Raw genomic sequence first — 22,636 nt, forward strand, 5'->3', positions numbered from 1 at the left:
TCTTCTTGCTAAATCGAGTGGCCTCTGAAACCAAACGTTCTTGCATCATCTCAAAAGCTCTGGAGAAGGTGGGGCTTTAAGAGGTCACAAAGGGTCATTCTGAACTCTGTCAAATTTCCACCTTCAGAACCGACGTTATTTGGCCGTGTTTGGTTCTTCAGGCCGTTCAGTGTGGGTTTTAAACCATTCAAAATAAAAGACCGATGGGAGGTGAATCGCTCTTGGATGTCTGGCAGGGTTTCCTCTTGAAGACTGGGAAACGTAAAATGGAGCATCTTAGGTCTCCCTGACCTCATGTTTCTTTTATCGGGAACCCCCCTTTCCTCCACATGCCCAGCGGGGACTCCTTGCCTTTCATTTTGGTAGGAAAATGACTCCCGGACAGTGTGTTTTTTCCAAGAAAGGAACCTCACAGCATCCCCCCCCCCCATGCAGCTGTTCTCTCTGCCAGAGCACTCTTTGGGGGAGGGGGCCACGAAATGATATATTGATATATAGTGATTATTTAATATGAGAGCATCTTGCATACGATACAAATGGTTGTGGGGAACTATATCGTAACAAAACCATTCCTGGTTATAACTATATAGTTGTTTTACTGTGACATAATAAGAATTCAGCTATAGCAACCTGTAAAGGTGAAGCAACCTGAGCTGACGCGATAACGCCCTATAGCCCCCTTTTTTTTTTTAAATCACGGCATCATCCCGCTGACACTCGCCGTGTGGCTGAATTAAGCGTTAGCGCTTTAACCGCACCCTCCCGCCCCCCACGGCGACGCGAATGCCGAGTCCACGCCGGTGCGGGCGTGAAGCGGCGCCGCGTTGTTAACGGGAACGATAACACCGCCCGCCCGCGCGTGCGCGCGCTGCCGGAGCCAATGCCGCCTCGCTCACTCGCCCGCCCGCTCGCGTGACTCCGCAACCGGGCGTCACGCACATTATCCGGCTAATTTACATACAAAACGCCGCCCAGGGGGACGAACATGATCGTCCACCGTCGACCGAAAGCAACACGCGCAGGAGGGGAGAGGAAGAGAAAAAAAACAGCCGGAAAAAAAAGTTTGAACGGGAGCGGGTTGTTTATTTAAAAACAACACGGAGGAGAAGTGTTTCCAGAACCGAGACCAGCCTCGTCGGGCTCTTCGCCCTCACTTTCTGGACCGCGATATGGACGCTTTGAAATCCGCCGGAAGGGCAATCATACGCAGCCCGAGTATCGCCAAACAGTCGTGGACCGCGAGCAGACACCGGAGTGAGTACTCGGTTCGGCGCGACGGTGCCGCGGAGGCGTTAGCGCGTGCTAATTGGGGATCATTTTAGAGGCTATCATGGCTAAACCAAGCCAAGCCAAGCTAGCCTCGGTGGGGGAGGGAGGGGGGTTACAACCTGTTTGTTGACTTAGCAGCACTTTACCACTCGGGTTTCTTGGTCCCGGGGTATCTGTCGATATGACGCACGCTCGAAACAAGAATACTTTCGCAAGCGAGCTGTTTAAAAAAAAAAACAAGATTTCTCTCAGAAATTGGTTTGTTGTGGTTTTAGAACTTGACACCGAAACTGACAGCAGCGCCACGCAGCCCGTAAACCGACTCCCGCTGACGGCTCCTTCCTTCCTTCTTTCTTTCTTTCTTTCTTTCTTTCTCGTTTTGAACACGTTCAGCTCCCAAACTGTTTCCCTCCGCACGTCCAACGAGTCCCGCCTTGTATTTATTATTTATTCCGTCTCTGTTCTTTTACTCGCACTAAAGAAGCGGGCCGTGCCGTGGTAAAAGTTTGAACTCCTCTGCCACGTCACTCCGCGGGGGACCGTCTCACACAGAGGGGGGGGGCACAAAATACTTTCAACGTGCGCTAAAAGAAGAGCGTTCGTCTTCCCTGCAAAGGCTGTAACGTTACAATCCTTAGCAACGCGCTGTTGCTAGGCGATATACTGTGTTGAAATAATACGGGAGGCTACGAAGGGGCTGCACGAGCCACAACACGTTGAGAGGGGAGCCTCGATCATAGTGCCGAGCTGAGCAATCCGGTGTTTAATTATCGTGATGATGTGTACGCATCCAGATGGCTGTCAAACGCATGGCTGTCACATGCAGGCTGGCTGAGCTGCATGCTTGTGTTGCACAAAGGGGGAATGCCCCCTACCCTACCCCCCCTCCCTTCCCACCTTTCTTTTTTTCTTCATAGACAATAGAGCAGTTGGCAGCAAGATGTTACACGTGCACTGTGCAATCGATGTTCTGTTTTTGGCCCGTCCACCCCTCTCTGTGGAGGGTGGGGGGGTCAAAACAGGAAAGGGTGCCCAATCTGCATGATCCTGATGGCGGGTAATCAATTCCCTGCTGTGCCGTGCCTCTACATCCAATCTCTGCTGCTTGCACAGGCGTACAGATTCAGGTCCCGTGACTGGAGACCGATGGGACATCCGTCGTATCGTTTCTTCACCCACGTTGCTTATTCATTGGAGCTTCCTGTTTCGTCTGTGAACTGTCCATCTTTCTGTTTTTCTTTCTTATTTATTTTATTTTTATCAATCTTCTAACTGTATGCCAGTTGGCACCAGTGAACATGACTAAACTAGGCATCTCGTTTCATCCTATGGTGCCCAGTGTTGTGTTTTATGCATGAGACTAATCCAGATACAGTACAAATCGTATTCATTCCTTTCTAATTGTGTGACTTCTGGCACGGGTTGTATGTGTAGATGTTGTCACCTCATCAATTTAAGAAAAAATCTTCCATATCTCCAGCAAGGTTGTCTTTCCTTCCTCTTTCCCTCTTGCTTGGATCCTTGTCAAGGCAGCCTGTCTTCTTTTTGACGTCTCAGCATTGCATTCCTCTTCTCCCGCAGTCAGTGTTGGATCATAACTTGTTCCAACATTGTGTTCATACAACTGACCCACGTCCCTTGTCTCAGAGCTTTTTGTTGTCCGGTTCCTGAGTCTGCACAGCCAAGAATGTGTCAGCTATGTAATTTCCTGCCGCCTCTCTGGCAGTCAGCTGAGCTGCTGAAAAGTTCCCCCTGTATGTAACATCACCCATATTTCTAAGTCGTTTAGGCTCGTTTCTTCTCCGCCTGAAACATCACGGAGGCAGAAAATCCCCTTCTGCCTTGAAGTGAGACGGTTTCCCTCCCACATCCCCGGTCAAGGACCCAGTCCTGTCGGGTTATCAATATTGTGGCAGCTACATTTGACGATGTCAGTCCGCCCATTCAGTAGCTTTTTTCCCCCCCGAAAGGAGCTTCTTAGTAGTGTCTTTTTAATTTGTTTTAATTAATTTGTGTATTATTTATTTCCCACTCCACTTCTGACCATGTAGCGCTCTGGCGCCGCAGGGCCCTATCCCAGATTGCTTGCTGCAGTATTCCTTTATGGAGTTGTAAAACCCCCTCTGATTTATGCCTCTGTTTGGGGTCATCTGTGTCTGTAAGCTTCTGCGTGTGGACGGGACTGCACGATAATGCCCTGTCACTGTTCCTCCCAGCGGACCTTTTTCAAATCCTGCAGAGGAATTGTTCTCTTGTTACAGCAGAATAAAATAAGATCCTTTTTTTTGAGCATTAAAATTGTTATCGCCACACCAGGAACTGGGCTAAGTTGAGCGGTAAATTGCCGTATGACTAATTTGGGAGGCAATCAATTTTCATCTCTTATTCGCTGGGCTATGTTGCATTAATTTGCCTGTGATGAGCGCAATGTACATCTATTCCCGAGTGTTTATTATTTCAAAGTAAACACTCTTTCTTTTAGCCCAGAGTGCACGAATCGCTCCAAAAGATGAATTATAATTAATGCACATTCATGCCCCGGACTAAATTAGAAAACTAACTTTGCTAACCAACTTTTTTGTTTGATTATTCAAGGAAATATACATAAAATTGTATATTTTATTTGACCCACTTTTTCAAATTTGGGACAACTTTAAAAGATGATTTCTGTGAAGCCGGAGGGGGAGTCAGTGGCTCGCCACGTCACCTTCCTGAGAAGAAATAATTGATGTGATCTCCTTCAGCCATATGTGTAGACATATGGTCAGTGTGCTAGTTCAGCTCTTCAGCTTCATCGTCAGAAGGCTAAATAAATTAGGGGGAAATCCCTCAAAAGACCCCAGCAATTCCAAATTCATTTGGGTTTTAATCTTGTTTTGCGCGGTCAAATGGAAACCGTAGCCAAATAAGGCCCAGTGCTGCAGCCATACGGTCCACAATATTTAATTATTAGTTCATGATCAGCCTGGCCCAAAACAATAACATATCAGTCTTCATTAATATTCTAGCTTACCTATTCCCAAAATTAACAAAATAATATACAGGAAGTTTACCACCCAAGAAAACCGGAAGAAACGAGATGAACAAAAGCGGCGTCTCACTCCTGCAACTACCCAGACGGCCTTGAGGCCACATTTTACGCATGGCCACTCCGATCTGTTGGTCTATCTGTGGACATTTTTGGAGCCCTTTTGGGTGTATGTGAACGAAACCCAAAAGTGGCTTGTGAAACTTCTTCTCCCCCAACACTGGTGGAGCGATGCAATCACTTTCTTTCGTTGTGAAACAAGACCCACCCCAAACTCAGCTGGAGGATGGAATCCCTGCGGGAGTGTTGTTATTTTTATGAATGGAAGATTCCATTACCGCTCAGTCTTTCTCCCCCCTGCACCCGTATGTCTGCCACCGCTGCTTAAATCCTTTTTTTACAGCCCATGGAAAAAACCTTGAAGGTGACTTGCACATCTCTAAAAATCCCAGGATCCCAATCACGTAAATCTGTGTGGACCCGCATTTCAAACCCGTTCTACAAGAGGTGCGCTCCTCAGCCCAAGGGTTAACACGTGGACCACGAGGCCCACGTGGACCACGTGGCCACTAAAACCTGCTCTTAATGGAGGAGGAGCTTGAGCTGCACCCGTCTACGTGAAGAAAAACCCAAAACCTACATCTGCCCAACCAAATGCGGTGGTTTGATAGTGTTGCATAAAACATGCAAGCAAGCAGGAACCCAGCAGAGGTACGGAGCTAATGCCTTAATCCATGTATACATGTCGCTAATTTGCATGGACTGGAGATATGCCAGCCCATCTGGATCTTTATTTGCAAGTAGAACATCCGCGGCAACCAACAGCTCGTCCGGGTGAGCGTGGCTGTGCATGGAGTGCTTTTCAGGATCAGTTTCATAACGCTGCCTCCTGTTGCGAGTACATTCTGGCCTCAGCTGGTCATCAGCTGTAATCCCTGACTGGCAGGACGACTCCATTGCCTTTCCCTCTCCCTCTCATCACTTTCCTTCCATCAGTGGATTTGGCCAATACCGAAAGACACGTGTGGCAATGTCGGGAGACTTAAAGCCACGACTGCCATCCGTCGCAAATCCTCTCTATCACCCAACTGGAATTGTTTTGGCTGGTTGTCAAAAATACAAATCGCTAGCTTGTGTTTATTGGGAGTCCTTCATCAACATGGATATTTAAGAATGTCATGGGCCTGCTGGCGTTTGAGAGCGGTGCCCAAGGTCGGGGAGGAAAGGGGTCACAGGGTGCTGGACACAACGGATCCTCACTGACTCTTCATCTTACTTACTTTGTATTGATTTCTCCTTGAGCGAACCTCCCCGTGGTTTTATGTCTCAGTGGTCGTATGCATCGATCGCTTTTTGTGTATCTCGCGCAGGACGGCTCTGACCCGGCGCTCCGAGGGTATGTAAAACAGCTGACACGAAGAAGGTGGAACAACAGAACCGGATCAGCCTTCGGACCAGGCGGAGATGGACTGTATGCCTACACCCACATTCTCACTTTGACTCTCACTCTCACTCTCTCACACACACGGCCTCTCTCCATCTCAGCCGTCTTCCCATAATGGTGATGACGGTGCTCGTCTCAGAGTCGCACTGACAGCAGCGGCCTGGTCGGCGCACAAGACGCCAAGGAAAAGCAGAGGAAATGTAGGACTAAACTTTTTTGGGGCTTAGTTGGAGGATGACTCTCCGAACAAGCTTTGTACTGCGTCTCTGTGTCTCCCTGCAGGCATCGTTTCCTCGTCTGAGTCTGCACTTTCTAAAGTAGCACAAAGTGTCCCGATTACAATCTAATAATGCTGCAATAGGTTTTTTTTTTTTCTTTCTTTTTGCTCATGTCATTGTGTGAAGATAAGATGATGGTCATTACAGGTGATCCTTAGATAAGCACATTGAGCTCTGGTGAATTCTATCATACTGGGAAATGGTGATATTTTCAATGCTACTTTTGTTTACAAAGGTTGTTTGAGAATGTCCCCCCCCCCTCTGTTCTTCATTAAACACTGATCCTCTGAGAGGACCCCGTCAGAGTCCGCTGCAGTACACACCTTTTCCCCGACATTCCATAGTGACTCACGTCTCCAACCAGAGCGAGGGTTTACGCCCTGTTTTTTTGACGCGGGGCCGGCGGGGCTTTATGTTTTGGGATAACTGAAGCCCCCACAGCTGATGCACACGTCAAACTAGTTAAGGAGAAACTATGCCGGCAGGCGGTGGGCGGCACAAGCGTAACCACAAGTGTGCGCCGGGATTCACTCTCCTCACTGATGACAATGCGACAACGGCACAAAGAGCTCTCGGTGCCCAGAGGCTCCTTTCAGACCTCAACAAAAGGGGGGGTTGTTAATGCGGCAGGCTCGACTCGTGGGGCCTGCTGCCGGAGCGGTGGTGGTTGGAGGGCGGGGGGCTTTGACTGTGTCTGTTTAGTTAAACCAAGCTGGGACCCCGCTGCTGTAGTCCTCGTCCCTTCCCCTAGCATCTGAAAATGTTGAATATATATATATATACCTTCTGTGGCTTACTCATAGCTGCGATCACAGCCCCGCTGACGTCATCTGGTATCACTTGTTGAATGATACTGTGTGAAAGTTAATCACTGCGTGGGTCTGCAGTCACACTCGCATCAGCTGCTCACTGAGAGCGAGGAGGAGTGAGCTGGTTTCAGCCCTGATTTTTGTCTCCATCACCATGCTGGGCTGTTACTTAGGGAGACGTAGGGGATGGTTAAAAAAACGCTTCTCTAATTGTCTATGACATTTATTGTGTCAGTTTATGGTGGGATTGTTGGCTCACATTTCCCTGCTATCTGACCTCATTCCACCATCACCTCGTCTCTCATTTCTGTTTTCTTCTTAAGTTGTATTTTCCCCCTCATTTGTGGACCTCCTGCAGCTTCCACCCGTCTCTCCTCCACCAAATGTCTGTCTGTTTGCTTCTTGAAGCAGAGGCAAGACCTCATTAGTCGCCGTCGCCTGCTGTTGACAGGGAGAGCGATGGCAAATCCTCTCTTGTCACTCCCGTGTCCAAATCGCTCCATCTCCTTTTTGCGTCGGCTTTGACCAAAACACCCGACACCCCTCCCACCTGCACAGGCTCATCCTTCAAATCTCCTAATAAGATTATAGTTCCCGAGACCTCTGTGCCGTTCCGCTTCTCCAAAATTCGCAAAGGGCGCGACACCCTTTGTAGCTTTAGCGTCATTAAAACTTCATGGGACGTCTGCAGAGATTCAAAGGATGGCTGAGACTTTTCCGAGGCGTTGTCTTCCACAGGAGTCTGATGAAAGAGGCCAGGTAGTCCCCAGTTCTTCCTTTCTTTAACACTGCCGGATAAGGCATAGCTGTGTCATTTTTCCGCGTACCCTTTGTAGTTATTTCACATTTTGAGAGGGGTTTTTGTCTTTATTCAACGTACATACTACAGTCCTTGTGGACATAAAATTGAAATGAAAGACATTTCGAACTATAAGACATTTCTGTTTAACTCATTGTGACAGTGTTAGTAAGGTCTTACCATTGCTAAAAAACAACAACATTGCTGTGGTGACATGGCTCTTATTCCTACGTTTGATGTAAAGTCTTATTTTGGTGTGTTGAACTGGTCTGCGTTGGTTGTCTGTGTGTTAGTTACTCCACAGGCTGGTAGATTTCCGGTGAGGTGGACCTCAAAGCGAGGAAGTAGCTGCACGTACTTTCTTTGTCCCGCTGGTCTTTCCCTCGCTGAGGGTTGAGACTTGCTCTCTGAAAGTGTTTTGACTTTAAAGGCAAGTCAGCCTACAAAACATAGTTGATGAGGCTGTTAATATCATACATGTTTGTGACTATCTGTATGCTGAAGAAGAACCTGGACAACTTGTACATGAGGTATGTTTCCAAGTCTGTTTTCTTCCCCCGTTACTAAAACCCAACAACAAAGCAAAGACAATTGGTACAGTTTAGTCTCTGGTGCCTTTATGTAAGAAAGTCTTTATTTAGACCATTTGTCCCCTGGACTTAATCCAAGGTTGACAGATGCCAGGAGCGGTCAATTCTTTTTTTCTTCAATCCCCCATCACTCTCCAGCCACCCGGCAGATATTATCCGGCAGAGTCTCCATCCATATCATGCTTCTCTGGTCCGGGGTGAGCGTCTCCGATGTAGCGTGGTGGATATTTATGTTGTGTGTTTAGGGGTGCCAAGAACCCCACCGCCTCACTAGTTGCTTGCTTAATATTTTAGCGATTTATTGGCTAAACAAACCCCTTCCACCAGCCGGCTCAATGACCCGCCGCGGTCCAGGACTCCTTTTTGAAGTTTGCTTTATTCAGCGCCGCAGACACAGAGAGCGTGGAGGGGGGGCTGTGGAGTTGTGTGTGCATGCAAATGTGACCAATATGAAAACGGATTATCATTCCATACGAAGCAGCACTCTGGGTATTTGCACCAATCTAAAAATAGCTCCGGTTTGTAAGTTGCTCATTTGAGCCATCACGTTTTTTAACAGATTGTTTAATTGCCCGCTACCATTGCATGTTTTTTTCTTGTTATTTTGGCGGGATGTAGTAGTGATCTCCTCGTGTGCTTTAGGCAGGATATATATATACCCCTTTTGTTAGCGTTGTCTGGTCCTCCATTGGCTTCCTCAGGACCTCTCAGGAAGGGCGATTCCTGAGACTCTGCAGTCGGGGGTTAACTGCTGGTCATTCCCAGAGACCCCCGCCCCCCCTCCCTCGGCCCCCTACAAGTGATCGTTTGGACAGATGAAGTACACAGGCTGCCTTCTGCTATCTCCGCTCCACTTTCTTACATTTGGTTGACACGATCGGACCCTCTGAAGACTCGTTGGCTTTTACAAACAGGCGCTCGGTTAGCTGAGTCCTAAGTGGATACCCCTCCATAATGGACTCTCACTGCTCGGTAAGTTGATTTAGGTGACGAGTTGGAGCTGATGATTCCTCGCCGCAGGTTATGTTACAGCGAGGGGGGGGCTTTCTATCTAATGTAACCACGGGATCAGATGTGTTCCCTCCACTCAGGAGCTCCAAGACCATGACCTTCTTAGAGCGGGTGTTCACTTCAGACCCGCCCATTACTTAAGTATGGGTTTGGGTAGAGCTGCATTTAGACGATTATGAGTCTCCAGATCCGCTCCCGGGGGGCTCGGTTTGGCTGGCGGAGAAAAGCAATATTGTAGGTTAACCTTTTCCACTGTTTCAAAGCGGTTCCCTTAACGATATGACCTCCTAAGCCAATTATTAGTGTTCAGAGTACACATGAATTAATATAGAACATTTGACTCACTGGACTGACTTCTGGTTGGTAAGCAGACGTATGGTATTGTCTGGTGGTAACATTTTGAGGCGTATTAGCCAGTTTTCTGCCTTCTCCAGCAACTTAAGTATAAGTGTGTGCGTAAAAGAAAGTCAAACGATACGGCGAACTCGTCCTCCGCAGAGAGACCTCCACACAGCAGAAGCCTTTTTATTCCCCTTGGACAGAAACACGGTGGTGCGGGATTCTCCTTTGATTACCCTGAAGATGCTGGGTGACACCCCCCACCCCCCCCGCCTATACGCACACACACGTCATAGTGGCAGGTCCATAAACCTTTTATGAGCCGGGTGAGAAGAAGTCAGCCTCTTTTTATTGTCCGAGCGAGTGGCTGAATACTCAAGAGGCGTTTCGTTGTGTGAACATTTCATAAATCCTCAGCGATTTGAATGCCGACGTCTTGCCGAGTTCCTGTTGTGGAGAGTCATCAGAACCGCACCCCCCGTTGGCTTGGTGTCGCATTGAAGGCATGTTTACACAAGTTGATCTTCTTCTTTTTCTCACTTCTCCAACTGTGCGGCTTCCCCGGCGCTCTTCCTGCTGGTGTGACACAAAGAGAAGCGCGTCGCCTCCTCTGATAAAAGAAATGAAAAACCACAGCCGCAGAGTTTCATTCCAAAGGCAAAATGTACAATATTGAGTCCTGAATAAAGTGTCATCGTCTCGTACGCTGGAGGAGATAATCTTTTATGAATGGCTTTGCCGGCAGGGTTTTAAATGAGTTCTGGCAGATGGTCACGAGGCACATTTTTTATATCGTATATCTTGAACCTGTATTTGACGAGTTCTAAATGCCATCGGCCCCTTCATCTCATTGGGTGATTGAAGTCTGTAATTGTTTCAGCCCGAATTGCAAATAAGCACCTGCATCCCTTCAGCTAAGCGGGTCCCTCGCCTAAAACTGGAAATGACAGCACAGTTTGGTCAGTCATTATAGCTCAACACTTGCCACCTAAACGCTTCCCTGCTGTAACAGGGGCAAGTGTTGAGTCCTCAAAGACTTCTGCTTTTGGATTAGAGATTTTTTTGTTTGCTGCCAGATTTTAAAAAAAAAAGTGTTTCAGGTGTGTTGCCAAATCAATCCAAAGATGCCAACCAGAAGTGCTGCATTACAAACCATAAAGGACCCGGGTTATAGTTAAACTCTATTTTAACGCTAGTTTTCTAACCTTTTTATTTTTGCATCATGAATCAAACCCAAAAATATCTGAAGGCTTCACTGTCAGTTATCAGTGTCAATATTGATGTTCTTGTCTCTTAATTCATTTGTTCGTAATACTATTTGTCACCGACGCGCCTCTCGTTCCGCAGAGCTTCCGGAGAACTGGACGGACACCAGGGAGACCCTCCTGGAGGGCATGGTGTTCCAGCTCAAGTACCTGGGGGTCACGATGGTTGAGCAGCCCAAGGGAGAGGAGCTGTCCGCCGCCGCCGTCAAGAGGATCGTGGCCACGGTGAGAGACTACTACTATATTGTAATACCCCCACCCCCCCCCACTACCTCTCTGCCCCGACCTGAATGGCACCTCGGTGAAATGTCACTGGTCGGCTGCCATCTCTCTGGTCCCCGAGGCCCCAGGCTGACATTTAGAGGGCGATGCAATTAGTCCGGACGCTGTTCCTCCGCGTGTGGCTCGGCCAGCTTCATCATCACGGTGGAAGGCGCTTAATGTCATTGGAGCCGGCAGCTCTGTGGACAATGAAGTTAGCGGCAGCAGAACGGTGGAAGTGGAGACCCGGCGCAGTACGCAGAGCCTCTGATTGGGTCTAATCTGTTGGCTGCCCTTGGTGTCCCTGTAAAAATGATGTTATCATGAATGGGATCATGAACCGTATCGTAGACATGCCTACATATCACTTGGTGAGAAGTAAAGTATTCGCCGTAGCTGTAAACGATTTAGTCCGCTTTGGATGTGTCTTTCTCACTCACACACAAACTTCATATTTTTTCACAAACTTCTTTTCAATCACCAAATTTGCTTATATCATATTTAATTAAGCCAGCAGCTCTGCACTTCATGGTTTGAAGCTCTACCGTATCTCCAATGATATAGATAAATAGCTTTTGAGCTACATTCTCCATACGTGAAAATATGAATGGCTGATTTTAAATCATAAAAAAAGCAAGAAAGATGTAAACATGAGATAAACTCTGCTACACTGATTTCCTTCTCACTCACTAAGCCTCTTCTCTCTGTGGCCTTCACGCTTCCTCTCTCCCTCTCCTCTTCCTTCCAGGCCAAAGCCAGTGGAAAGAAGCTCCAGAAAGTCACGTTAACGGTCTCCCCTCGAGGAATCATCCTTTACGACAGTGCCTCGAACCAGCTGATGGAAAACATCTCCATATACAGGTCAGTCCTCCTCTGTGGGTCCCACTAATTCTAACACATCCCTGAACATGTTCCTCACCCTAAGCTTGTCCTCATCATCCAAGATAAAAGAGAAGTCGTTATTTGCTCCGATCAATCTTGTTTGTGTAGAGGCCTTTTGTTGGTCAGCTCTGAGTCTGATCAATCTCAACTCACTTGGGAGCACTAGAACAGCTGTATGTCTGATATTGACACACGCACACGTTCTCCATAGTAAATGCCTACACATCTCACTTGCCTGCACGCATAAAGCTGCATAACCTCCACTGAACCAGAGCTTATGTTTTTTCTAAAAGTCCACATCTATGAGTCTTCATATTAAGGAGAAATGGGATTTTTTCATCATCTCCCGAAACATGAATGGGCTTATGTTGAGTATTTGTCTTGAAAGCTTGTAGACTGAGGACACGTATGTGAGCATACAGGATTCAGAGTTGGTGTAGCAGCTAATGATTAATCTGATTGTTTGATAGCCCCTCATAGTTAAAATTGATGGTTTTGACTTTCAATAGTAGTTGAGCTAAACTGTAAATCAAGAATATTTGGCATTTTTTCAACTTGGATTATTAGTTCGTTGTTTAACTGCTAGAATTTTTGTCCATTGATTAATTGACGTCTGACAAGGTCCCACAGTTAGCAAAATGCCGAATCATCCATTATTATTTCCCGTTTACCCTGTACACATGAATGTGTGGACAATTTTCACTGAAATATTTTATTGTGAAAAAAGTGGAGACGCTGTGGAGACATGGAGCAGCTGGCTGTCTCCCTGGACATCAGCTCAGAAGATGGACGGCCAATGAGATAAATAGATTAGCCGGGACACCTTATTTCCCAGACGCGCTCCCTACAAAACATTTGCCCGTAAATCTTGTGCTGCGATTCATGAACCTTTCCAAACTATTTCCTCCCTCTTTTAAAAAAAACCCAAAACATTTATTATACCCGCAACTTCTATTCCTAAATCGTTAGTGAACCAATTGTGTTTCTCTCCCCCTGAGAGATTTGAAAGGAAGAACAGATGGCAGACATTCATTACCACCTTCCTCCCATCGCTTTGGCTCTGGCTCCGCTCACCCGTCCCTTTGGTACCGGGGAAATAACACCACGATCAGATAGTGGAGAAAAGGCATTCAAGGAGCATTAAGGCCTAATTCCAATCTGCAGTCTGCACCTGAGACGAACGAGCGTCACTGATGCCTTCCTCGCGTGGACACGGACGTAGCTCAGCGCAGGAGATGACCTCCCCGCCCCGACCGTCTATTCGTGTACCTTTTTTAAGTGATTTAACGGCATGTGCCATGGTCGTTGAGCGGGTGGACACAGAGGAGGTGTAGTGATGGAATAACTTGTTGGAAGGAAGCAGAAAGGAACGGCAGACAGCACAGTCATGTCTGCACGCGTGTTGAGTTCAGATGCATGGCCATCGTTTAGCTTTGGTCTGATTGCTGGTGTAGCTCAACAGCGTGGAGTGGGGGGCCCCCACAAGTGTAAAGGATTCTAAACCGCGTGCATCCGTGTTTCATTCTTTTCTTTCAGAATATCCTATTGCACAGCGGACAAGATGCACGACAAAGTGTTCGCCTACATCGTCCAGAGCCAGCACAACGAGACCCTGGAGTGTCACGCTTTCCTCTGCACCAAGAGGAAAATGGTACGTAAAACGAGCAAGCACGTGTTGCAAAGCGCTGGAGTGACTCGAGGCTCACATTCTGTAAGTGGGCACCATGTGAGGGGAAAGAAGAAGCCCAGCGCTGCTCAATGTCAAAAGAATCTGCATATCATCATTGAAAAAAAATAATTGAAGCTCACTCATTGTTTATTCAAAGAGTTACCGGCCTGGCCAGGAAATACTTCTGCATACATCGCCTTCAATAAAACGTCAACTTATTGGATTTCACTTTTAGTGGAATTCATTCTATCGCTGCTTACCTGGGCTTTATATTTAGCACATAGACATGAAGTGGTTTTCATATTTTCAACCAATTCTTATCAAAAAAGAAAATGAGAAAATGCCCCGAAATCTCTCTTGCTTACATTCACGTAGAGGTAAATAATGCTGCAGGCCGCCGACTCCAAATGTTCGTCATGGCGCAGGATTCAGGTTTTCCATTTGGCTTCTGCTGCTGGCGATCTGTGGAAAGTGAGACAATATGTTCCACAGAGACCTCGGGAAAAGATTTTTTTAAATATTATTTTTCTACTCGTATGTATGCAAATGTTCAAGTAATAAGTGAAGGAGAAAGACGAGGAGCTGGCCGGCTGTCGCCCCTCTCTGGCATTCTCTCCATCCCCTGGGGGTTTGCAGCCATTCCCTTTCCTTCCCCTCCCTAATTCAGTCCTGGTATCCTCCAAGTGTCTCAGAAGGAGCCTCTTCTGTCACTTCCTGTTGTTTAATCACGGTCACTCATTCTTTCCTGGTCTCCCCCCCTCCTCCCCCAACAGGCCCAGGCGGTCACCCTGACAGTGGCCCAGGCGTTCAGAGTGGCGTTTGAATTCTGGCAGGCTGCTAAGGAAGGTACGCATGGTCGCCCACGACGACCGCTTGAGTGTGATGGATGAGTGAAAATGCCCCCCCCCACCCCTGTTATCCTCTCCATCTACTGTACACACCCTTTATCTTCCCTCTTGATGGTCCTGTATACAATCCTGAGGTTTTGTGGAATACATTTGTTTGGTATCTTCCTGGTCATGGCCAGTGACTGATGCCTCCCCCCCCCACCCCCCTCAGTTAAATCATCAGCTATAAATCAGAGGGGCCTTTTTTTTAGTTTAGTGAACCCTCTTTATTACAGACAACTTAGTCATGGTTAAACACTCATCTGGGTAGGGACAGGGTGTTGGAGGGGGGGGGGTAATGCACGCAGCAGGCAATCAAGGTGCTGTGAAGGTTGTTTTGTTACACGCGTGTAATTTACTGCACGTATGACTCCAGAGTAAATGAGTGGCTCTTGCCGCATAATGTTGGTTTCTGCCTCGCAGCCCACACAGGCACCTTCTCCATCTCTATATGTTTGCTGTCCTTGTCCCTGTTAGTCCCTGTTTGAATTTTAGTAATTATCCCTTCGTTGCTGTCTTGTTTATCACCTGGCAGCTAGACCCCCCCTCCCACCACCACCAACCCGCCCCATGAAGTTATTTTCTTTCCCTTCTTTCCTTCCTCCCATCGCGGCTCTTGCTTCTGCATATGATAAGGAAGGGAAACGGCTGAAGGAGGATGAGGAGAGGGGGATGGGGGACGGGGGACGAGGAGCGAGGGCACGGGAGCATGGAAGGCGGGGCGGAGAGGAGGGTTGGGGTGGCGACTGTTGGAGAGAAAGGAAAACGATCGTGTGCGCGTGCCAGCGGGAGCTGAACCCCCTGACGGATTCAGTGTGAGAGGCATTCATCGAGGCGAGCTTATTCGTTCAGCCCTTTAGAGAGAGACACACGCGCTGTATGAAAATATCTGGCTGCCAATTTTATTCATTTTTTAATTGATACCACCCCCCCCCCCCCCTTAAACATCAAGGCGGCAGGCTCCTTTGTCGCTTGGATGTTCTTAGCTTTTAAGTTGAATATAAAATCTCTGCTTCCTCACTCTTTCACCTCGTTCTCCACCTCGCCAAATAAGCTGTTTAATTTGCCGAGCGGAGCTCGTTCTTCTCGGGTGGTGTCGCTGATGGAGTACCGATGCCGAGGTGCTCGGAGGTTATGGAGGGAAAATTTAATATATTTTTTTCAAGAAAAGGTGTTGATGCTCTTATGTAGCTGAGAAGAAGAAAAGGAGATGGGAGAAAGAGCGGAAAAATAATCCTTTTTTGAGTCTCCTTCACTAATGTTAAGTGAGAAGTCCCTGGGGGGGAGGTGGGGGCAGGCAGAGGGGGGACATCCACTGTATGTCTAGTGTGCTGCTTCTTCTTCCTACAAACTCTTTTCCACCACCCACAATGGTTCTGCACAGCCCACCACGCATTCCTGACCCACATTCCACCGCAAATCACCGCTCCTGTTCCCAGGTCGTCCTTCCCTGCAAACACTACAGCTGGCTTTCAACTTCCAGACCTTTATTAAGTTTCCCATGGGAAGATTTGTACCGCTGTCATCACTAAGCTACCTGGGCTCAAGGGAAATGGGATAATTTCTTTTTGGATCAAGGGTGAGGATGAAACCTCCTTGCAGTAAGTGTTGTTTGACAGAAATGGACAGATTCAAAGCCTGAGTTCCAGTGACTCATCGTCTTGGCCCCTCAGGGAGAGTATGAAGAAGGTGGTGCGATTATTTTCTTTTTTTTGCTTTACCGTCACACCCTGGAAAGTGAAGCCACATTAAATAGGAGGCACAGTTGAGTGTTTTTCTATGCATTTGTGAGTAAACCAAGCCCGTATTTATCAAGTGCTTAAAGGAGGACATCGTCTCTTTGGGGGCCCTACTTGAACCAGGAGTAAAAGCATTCGATTAACTTTAACTTGAATGAATCACTCGTATCTCGTCAGAAGTTGTCTCCCGGTAACATTTGAGGATGACGCTTTGCATGATGCACTAGAACAAGACAAACTGTCCTGTCCTCACAATATGGAGTGTTATTGTGAAGGAGAAAAGGGCTGATTACGTCTGCACCAAGTATAGCGTGAGTATAATTGGAAGTAATGAATCAACCTCTGATGGCAATTAGGTACCTCACAATGCGTGTGATGAGGGAGGCGCCATTTTAAATGTTGTAATGAAGTTATTTTCATAGGGCCTTGTATCATTTCTTAACGGCTGAGTTCAAGCGAGCAGCAGATTCTGTGAAATCTGTTGTTTGTTGTGGTGATCGAGACCGTGTGGGAAAGCTTCCTCTCTGCAGGTGAGACCGTGTGGAGGGAGCCGAGCCCGTTCTCCATGTGACCCAGATGCCAGGCCCACTATTTAAATGCACCAGCAACTGTATTAACTGCTGCATGAAGTATTTGTGCTTCAATCTGGTTTCAGCTGGCAGATGGGTTTTTTTCAGTATCCTACCTGCTGATTTGCTCTATACTTTGTTAGGGAGACATTTTCAGCAGCTATGAAATATAAAAGGGTTCGCCTGGTCAGTTTCCCTGTGGGTCGGTCCAGCTCCTGAATCCCAGTTGACTCCCCGCTTTTTTCATTCCCTCCCCCTCCTCAGAGAAAGAGAAGCGAGTGAAGTCTGGTTCAGACGGAGAAGGAGCCAGCAACTCTCAGTCGGACAGCTCGGCCAGCCTGGGCAGCCTGAAAGCAGGAGGTGAGTCATGTCAGCCACCATCAGCCCCCAGCTCCCCCCTCCCCCGTCCTCCTCCTGTCCGTCACAGTCATCGTAGCCCCGGGGGTGAGGGCCGGGGACGAGTATTCAGCCGCTTGTCAAAGAGCGTGCTGTCCATGGACAAACAGCCAGTCTCTTTCTGGAAGCACATTTCCAGTCCTGTTTGTACAAAGAGCACCCCCTCCCCTCCCTATTGTTCAATCAGATTTCCTAGGATTCCAGGACGTGGGTCACGGCCTCTGAACATGCTGTTGACTCCCAGTGAGCCAAACAACCTTTAGGCATTATCCGCACCGCGTATTGTCCACAGCCAGGATGCAATGAGACGAGGGGCCTGTGGTCGCCAGCGGGCCTTTTTCCTGTCACACTCTGTGGGCATCAGCTGCACTCTGATCCATTTGCTACTAGAGACTTCAGTTTGAGACTGAAGCCTATTTTTTATTTCAAATTTTTTGCAAGAAACTCTGAAAGCATCAGCTTTGTACCTCCCAGCGCCCCTCACCCCCCAGCTAGGTGGCCGCCAGCCAGAGATAGAGATCTCTCCAAATCCGTTCTGACACTTGATTTGAACATGTAGCATTTGACGGCCGACGCGGCTTTTAAGGATGATCCCTGTTGAAAATGGTCAACTGAGATTCTGGCAACCGAAAGGCTTTGTGTGATTCTGGGACCGACTTAATCCCGCTCACCATTCGCTGGGTCATTTTGGCCGCTGGCGCGCTGTATTTTCTTTTCTCTTTTCTTTTTTCTTTTCTTTCCAAAGCAAATTGGCGTAATCATAGTGGCTTTTTGAAAACAGGCTGAGCATTTCTGTCCAAAGCAGAATATTCAGAATGCCTTTGAGCTTGCGTTCACAGGGCGGAGAAGTCTTGAGGGACCTGGCAATGCTCATTGAATCAAATGTGCGCGAGCTTCTCTTTTTAAGGAACGTAGAAAGCGGTTTCAGCAGGAGTTGAGCTTTCAATGTTCTCTGGGGATAAACATTAGTATTTAGACGAGGCACAAATTAGTGTTGATGCACATTATTGGCAGACATTAATCATCAGGAAAGGCCATTAGGAGCCAATCCCATTACAGATCAGTGGTGTCCCCGTGGTTAGGCGTGCGAGTCGGGGGGGGGTCACGCCATCCTCACTCATCATGTGTGACAATCCGCAGATTGCTGCGTCGGTGGGACACATTAGAGGCTTAATAAGAAAAAGTTTACCTGGACTCATAGCCACGCTGAAGTGTGACAACTACAGGATGCTATCGAATGTGGGAAGGCAGGATTCATTTGGTTGTGCACTCGTGTGATCTGTGTCTGTGTGCCGGTGGGGGGGGGGGGGGGGGGAAGCCAACTCCAGACTTCTTTTATAGAAACGGTTAGATGGGAAAAATACTCTCAGGACAGAGTCTCCGCCTTGTTGTTTATTCAGGAAAACCCTACTCACTCTGCCTCTAAATCTATCCAACGTGTTTTCATGTTGCAGAGGTAGCCACAGCAAGGCTCCTGGATTTGGCGGAGGGAGCCAACGCGGCGCTGGTCCACTCGGCATCGAAGCAGATGGAGTCGGACCCCTTTATGGTGCATAATCACGCAACAGAGAACAACAATACTGTATGGGTAAGACAAGAGTCTGAGCCGCTGAGCCGCTCAGCCCCGATGGGATGGGAGGAGACGCTGACTAAATAGCCATGGGGCCCGGTGGTGTACTCTTGTACTACCTGTGGTATTCGAGGACGTTATCTTGCAGTCGCACAGCGGCACAATAGCCTATTGAACCGAGCCGGCCTCGTCTTCCGGTCACATAGCTGAAGAGGGTGTGATAGACCTCCTCGAACCATGTGGGTGGTTGTACCGTAACATCTCCTGAACCTTTCATCCCTTGACCGTTGTCTTAAACTAATGCCCGTGTGTTGTGTGTGTGTCTGGCAGGAGCTGGAGGACGGTCTGGACGAGGCTTTTTCAAGGTGAGAACCGCTGTGGCTTGTTGTGTTTTCCCCCTCAAACTCTCCCGTAGCAACCCAACAGGCAGCCGTTGTGGAAAATAACCAGCTGCGGTTCTATAAGAAACGCAGCCTCTCCCACGGGCAGGGAGCGAGCGAGGGGCACTCAGTTTACAGGCGGCTGACGTAGGTGAGCGACACCCGTCCTGAGTCACGCTGCTTTGGCAGGCTGCCTCCCTCTGATGGTCGCTGGTTACAAATGAGTGCAGCGCGGGGACACACTGCACCGTATTTATATCACAAACCCACAGGGAGGTAAGTTCTTCTGCCCTGCGGTAACAAAAAGCGCCAGTGGAATTACACGAGCAGAAGGTGGGGCGAGATCGGGTCCCGTCATTCGAATTCTTTAAACTGTCTTTATAATAATAATAAGCTCCGGGGAAGGGAGAGACTCATGTTGTTTATTTGTGCCTTTTCATCTGGACTGCTAATTGGACAGTGGGCTTCTTAATCTGCCATTTTCTTATAGCGAAAGGGAGGACGGTCTTCAAAGTCTGTAATCGAGCTCTAAGAGGCCGTTTCAGGCCCGTTATCAGATGAGTATTTGTCTGCACGCAGTGTAATTACACCCTGACCCCCTTTAATCTCCCACTCTGCTGCTAATGAGGATGCTCCCAGCACAGACGCCGACACGTCCACGCGTGGCTTTCTCTAATTGAAGGAGGGGAGGCCCGACGTCCATGTTGACATCTGCGTCCACCACGAGAACCTGATTGCACTGGGTGATGTTGGGGTAGAAAGGGGATGAGAGAATTAGAATATTCATGAATGATGGTTAAAACCATGACATCTGATAGTAGACGTGAGTCACATACGGTTTTAGCTGAGAATTTAACTGAACTACATATTAATATTATTTGAAATAAAAACCCAGATTATTTTCATCCACTGGTTGTAAACTATTTCAGATTGAGAAACACACGCCCCATATATACACCTACTTTTATAGGTTTATGTAGTTCATTCTTTACGCTTTACAACTGATTATCCACCAAATTCTAACAAAGTACTTTATTGTCTCCACAAAATAGTGATCATGCAACGGGCAGCAAGTTGAGGGCAACACAAAAAACAATTTAAATTCTCTTTTGTCCACTTTTGCCTGTGAGCTGCAGATACAGATCCGTGGTTGGCAGGGTTCCTTCGGCTGTTTGAGGGACTGCACTGTCCTCTGCTGGACGCACGTTGTTAAAACCGCCGGTTTGATGTGCTTATATTATCTGCCAGAGATGTGAGGCTATAAGGGGCCGGTTTTCTAATTGTACTCAATCCCCAATGTTACGGCCTTGTGTGAAAGCATAAAAATCTCTGCATGAAATCCCTCTGAGGCCACATTGATGTACTTCACTCCCTTTATTGTCAGGCTGCTCAGAGTAGTTCATTTGTTGCCTGACTTGTGATGTTTCCTTTGCACCCCCCCCCCCCCCCCCAGCCGCAGTCTGGATAGCTTTGAATCCTACTCAGGTAACGACGTCCCTCACTGGATCCAGTGACTTCCACCTCATTCTCCCCCTAGTCAACCGTCATCTGTCCGATTCAGACTCATCTAGTTTTCACGCCTTCTTTTTAAGGTCACGTCACCATCAACGAGGAAATAAAAAAATAAAAAAACATTCAACTCCTCACCGTCATCCCCGGGCTTCACACCACCACACGACCCGATGGTCCGGTGTGTCCTCATCACGAGTGTCTTTGTGTGTCTCCGCCTCACATCCATCAGCTTTGCACATGAGAGATGAATGAAAGCGCTGTGTGCTCACGTGTTGGTCCGACACGGCATTTTGCATGTTGGGTCGTGGTAGCGCAGAATGTCACTGCCATATGTTTTTTTTTTTTTTTTTACTTTTTCTTCCTAATAAATGGATGCCGCTGTGTTTTCTATGTCCTGCTCATGTCCATACCCAGCGCGCACACACCGCACTTACCGGTGTTCACGAGCTTTTTGAATATAATGGGTTGCATTATAATTAACAGTGATCACTGCTCTGATTTTTGTTTTGCCGGTTGCTAATAAAATGTCCCCCCCCTTCTGCTCCTCCAGACTCGCTGAGTCTCGCACTAACCCCCAGGTCCTGGACATTGGGGTAAACCCTCAGGACTTCAACACTGAAGAGTGCCTGTCCCCAGGCAGATGGGACCCGGAGGACACAGACTTCACCACGCACAAGGACGCCTTCTGAAGGAGCGTAAGGGAAGGGGACACATGATTGGGGGGGGAAAGCTGGACAGACATGGTTTGAGACATCGGTCTGAGGCTTCCCAGCTTCCTCCTTTGCCGGCGTGCGTCTCGGTGGTCCGGTCCGGTGGCTTCCTGATGCTTCTGCATCTCGTGGACCAGAGGAGGACAACAAGAGCAGGCGGCTCACAGAACAGGCCAATGCAATACCAAAACCAATATACCCCTTTTTTATGAAAAACAAAACATGCAGTCATTTAATGTTTGTTACGTTCTATGTGTTACTTCCTTTGTGTCTGTTTAACCAGTTAGTTAGTAATGTGTTTATGGTATGCGCTTGTGTGCATGGCATTACATGAAACGTGTATGTGTGTGTGTGTGTGTGTGTGTACATTAAATAAATGTACAGAGTGAGCTGAGAGAAGTACGGCGTGTTGAGGTTGAATCAGGTCATAAAGGGTGCTGTCTCATTTTATTCACCTAAAGTTCGAGCTGGATTAGAGGGAAAGGTCACCAGTATAGGATGAAAGATGGTCACTACCTACTCACTTCAAGGATTCAGCCTTTGTATGGGGGGAAAAATGAAGAGATGGTGTCAAAGATCGTCTGTGTGGGAAAGCGAAAATGGATGAGAACAAAACGACAATCCCTCTTCCTTCCCCTTTTTTAATTTTTTTTATTAAAAAATCAATTTTCACACTTGGCATTCATTCACTTTAAAAAGCCCATATTTAATGTCAAGATGCATCAAACCCATTATCCAGGCTTCAATGCCTCTACTCTTTTCATATCCCCTTGTTTTTAGCTTTCACTCACAGTGGATTCATTTTGTTTTTCCCCAGAAATGGTTAGAAAGTCCCTCTCCTGCTCGTATAGGACCGGAAAACCGGGCGGGTTTGTTTCACCTGGTTTCGGCTCCTTTGCCCATGTCAGCAAAATGCATTCATTACCTGTGACTGACGGGAAAAAAAACAAGTCCAACGGTTTAATGTGTTCTATTACCACGCTACCACTGTATGTTAAATTATATTGTTGCATTTACTTTCATTTTTATTTTTATCGGAAAGTGTTTCCAGTGTTATGTTTTGGCATTTGTTTATGTATGAATTTTATTTTATTCATTAATTTACATACCATTCAATAAAAGTAATACTGTTCGTGTGTGATGTTTATTGATGCATCTTTGTTGTGCGAGTCTTGTCAACACAAAATGTCGGAATTCAAAGTCCCTCCTGAAGTGGATCCAGTAAATGC

At 47.5% G+C, this 22,636-nt stretch overlaps 1 protein-coding gene across 7 annotated transcripts; it reads left to right on the top strand.

Moving 5' to 3' along the window:
- Positions 1-627: 627 nt before the first annotated feature.
- On the top strand, positions 628-22,539 carry ldlrap1b (low density lipoprotein receptor adaptor protein 1b). Of its 7 annotated transcripts, none has more exons than XM_040199178.2 (10): positions 772-1,254; positions 10,915-11,057; positions 11,842-11,954; positions 13,512-13,626; positions 14,418-14,490; positions 17,104-17,199; positions 18,690-18,823; positions 19,136-19,170; positions 20,639-20,670; positions 21,248-22,539. In XM_040199178.2, exons 1-10 carry the CDS (start codon positions 1,170-1,172, stop codon positions 21,292-21,294), a joined length of 873 nt encoding a protein of 290 aa, XP_040055112.1. In that variant the 5' UTR covers positions 772-1,169; the 3' UTR covers positions 21,295-22,539. The 7 variants fall into 7 exon arrangements, with proteins under 7 accessions (XP_040055111.1, XP_040055110.1, XP_040055112.1 ...); XM_040199179.2 differs by having other exon boundaries at positions 784-1,254; positions 18,690-18,784; XM_040199177.2 differs by lacking the exon at positions 20,639-20,670 and having other exon boundaries at positions 628-1,254; positions 18,690-18,784.
- The last annotated feature ends 97 nt before the right edge of the window (positions 22,540-22,636 follow it).

This window comes from Gasterosteus aculeatus, chromosome 15 (genome assembly GCF_964276395.1).
Source record: "Gasterosteus aculeatus chromosome 15, fGasAcu3.hap1.1, whole genome shotgun sequence".
NCBI lineage: Eukaryota > Metazoa > Chordata > Actinopteri > Perciformes > Gasterosteidae > Gasterosteus > Gasterosteus aculeatus.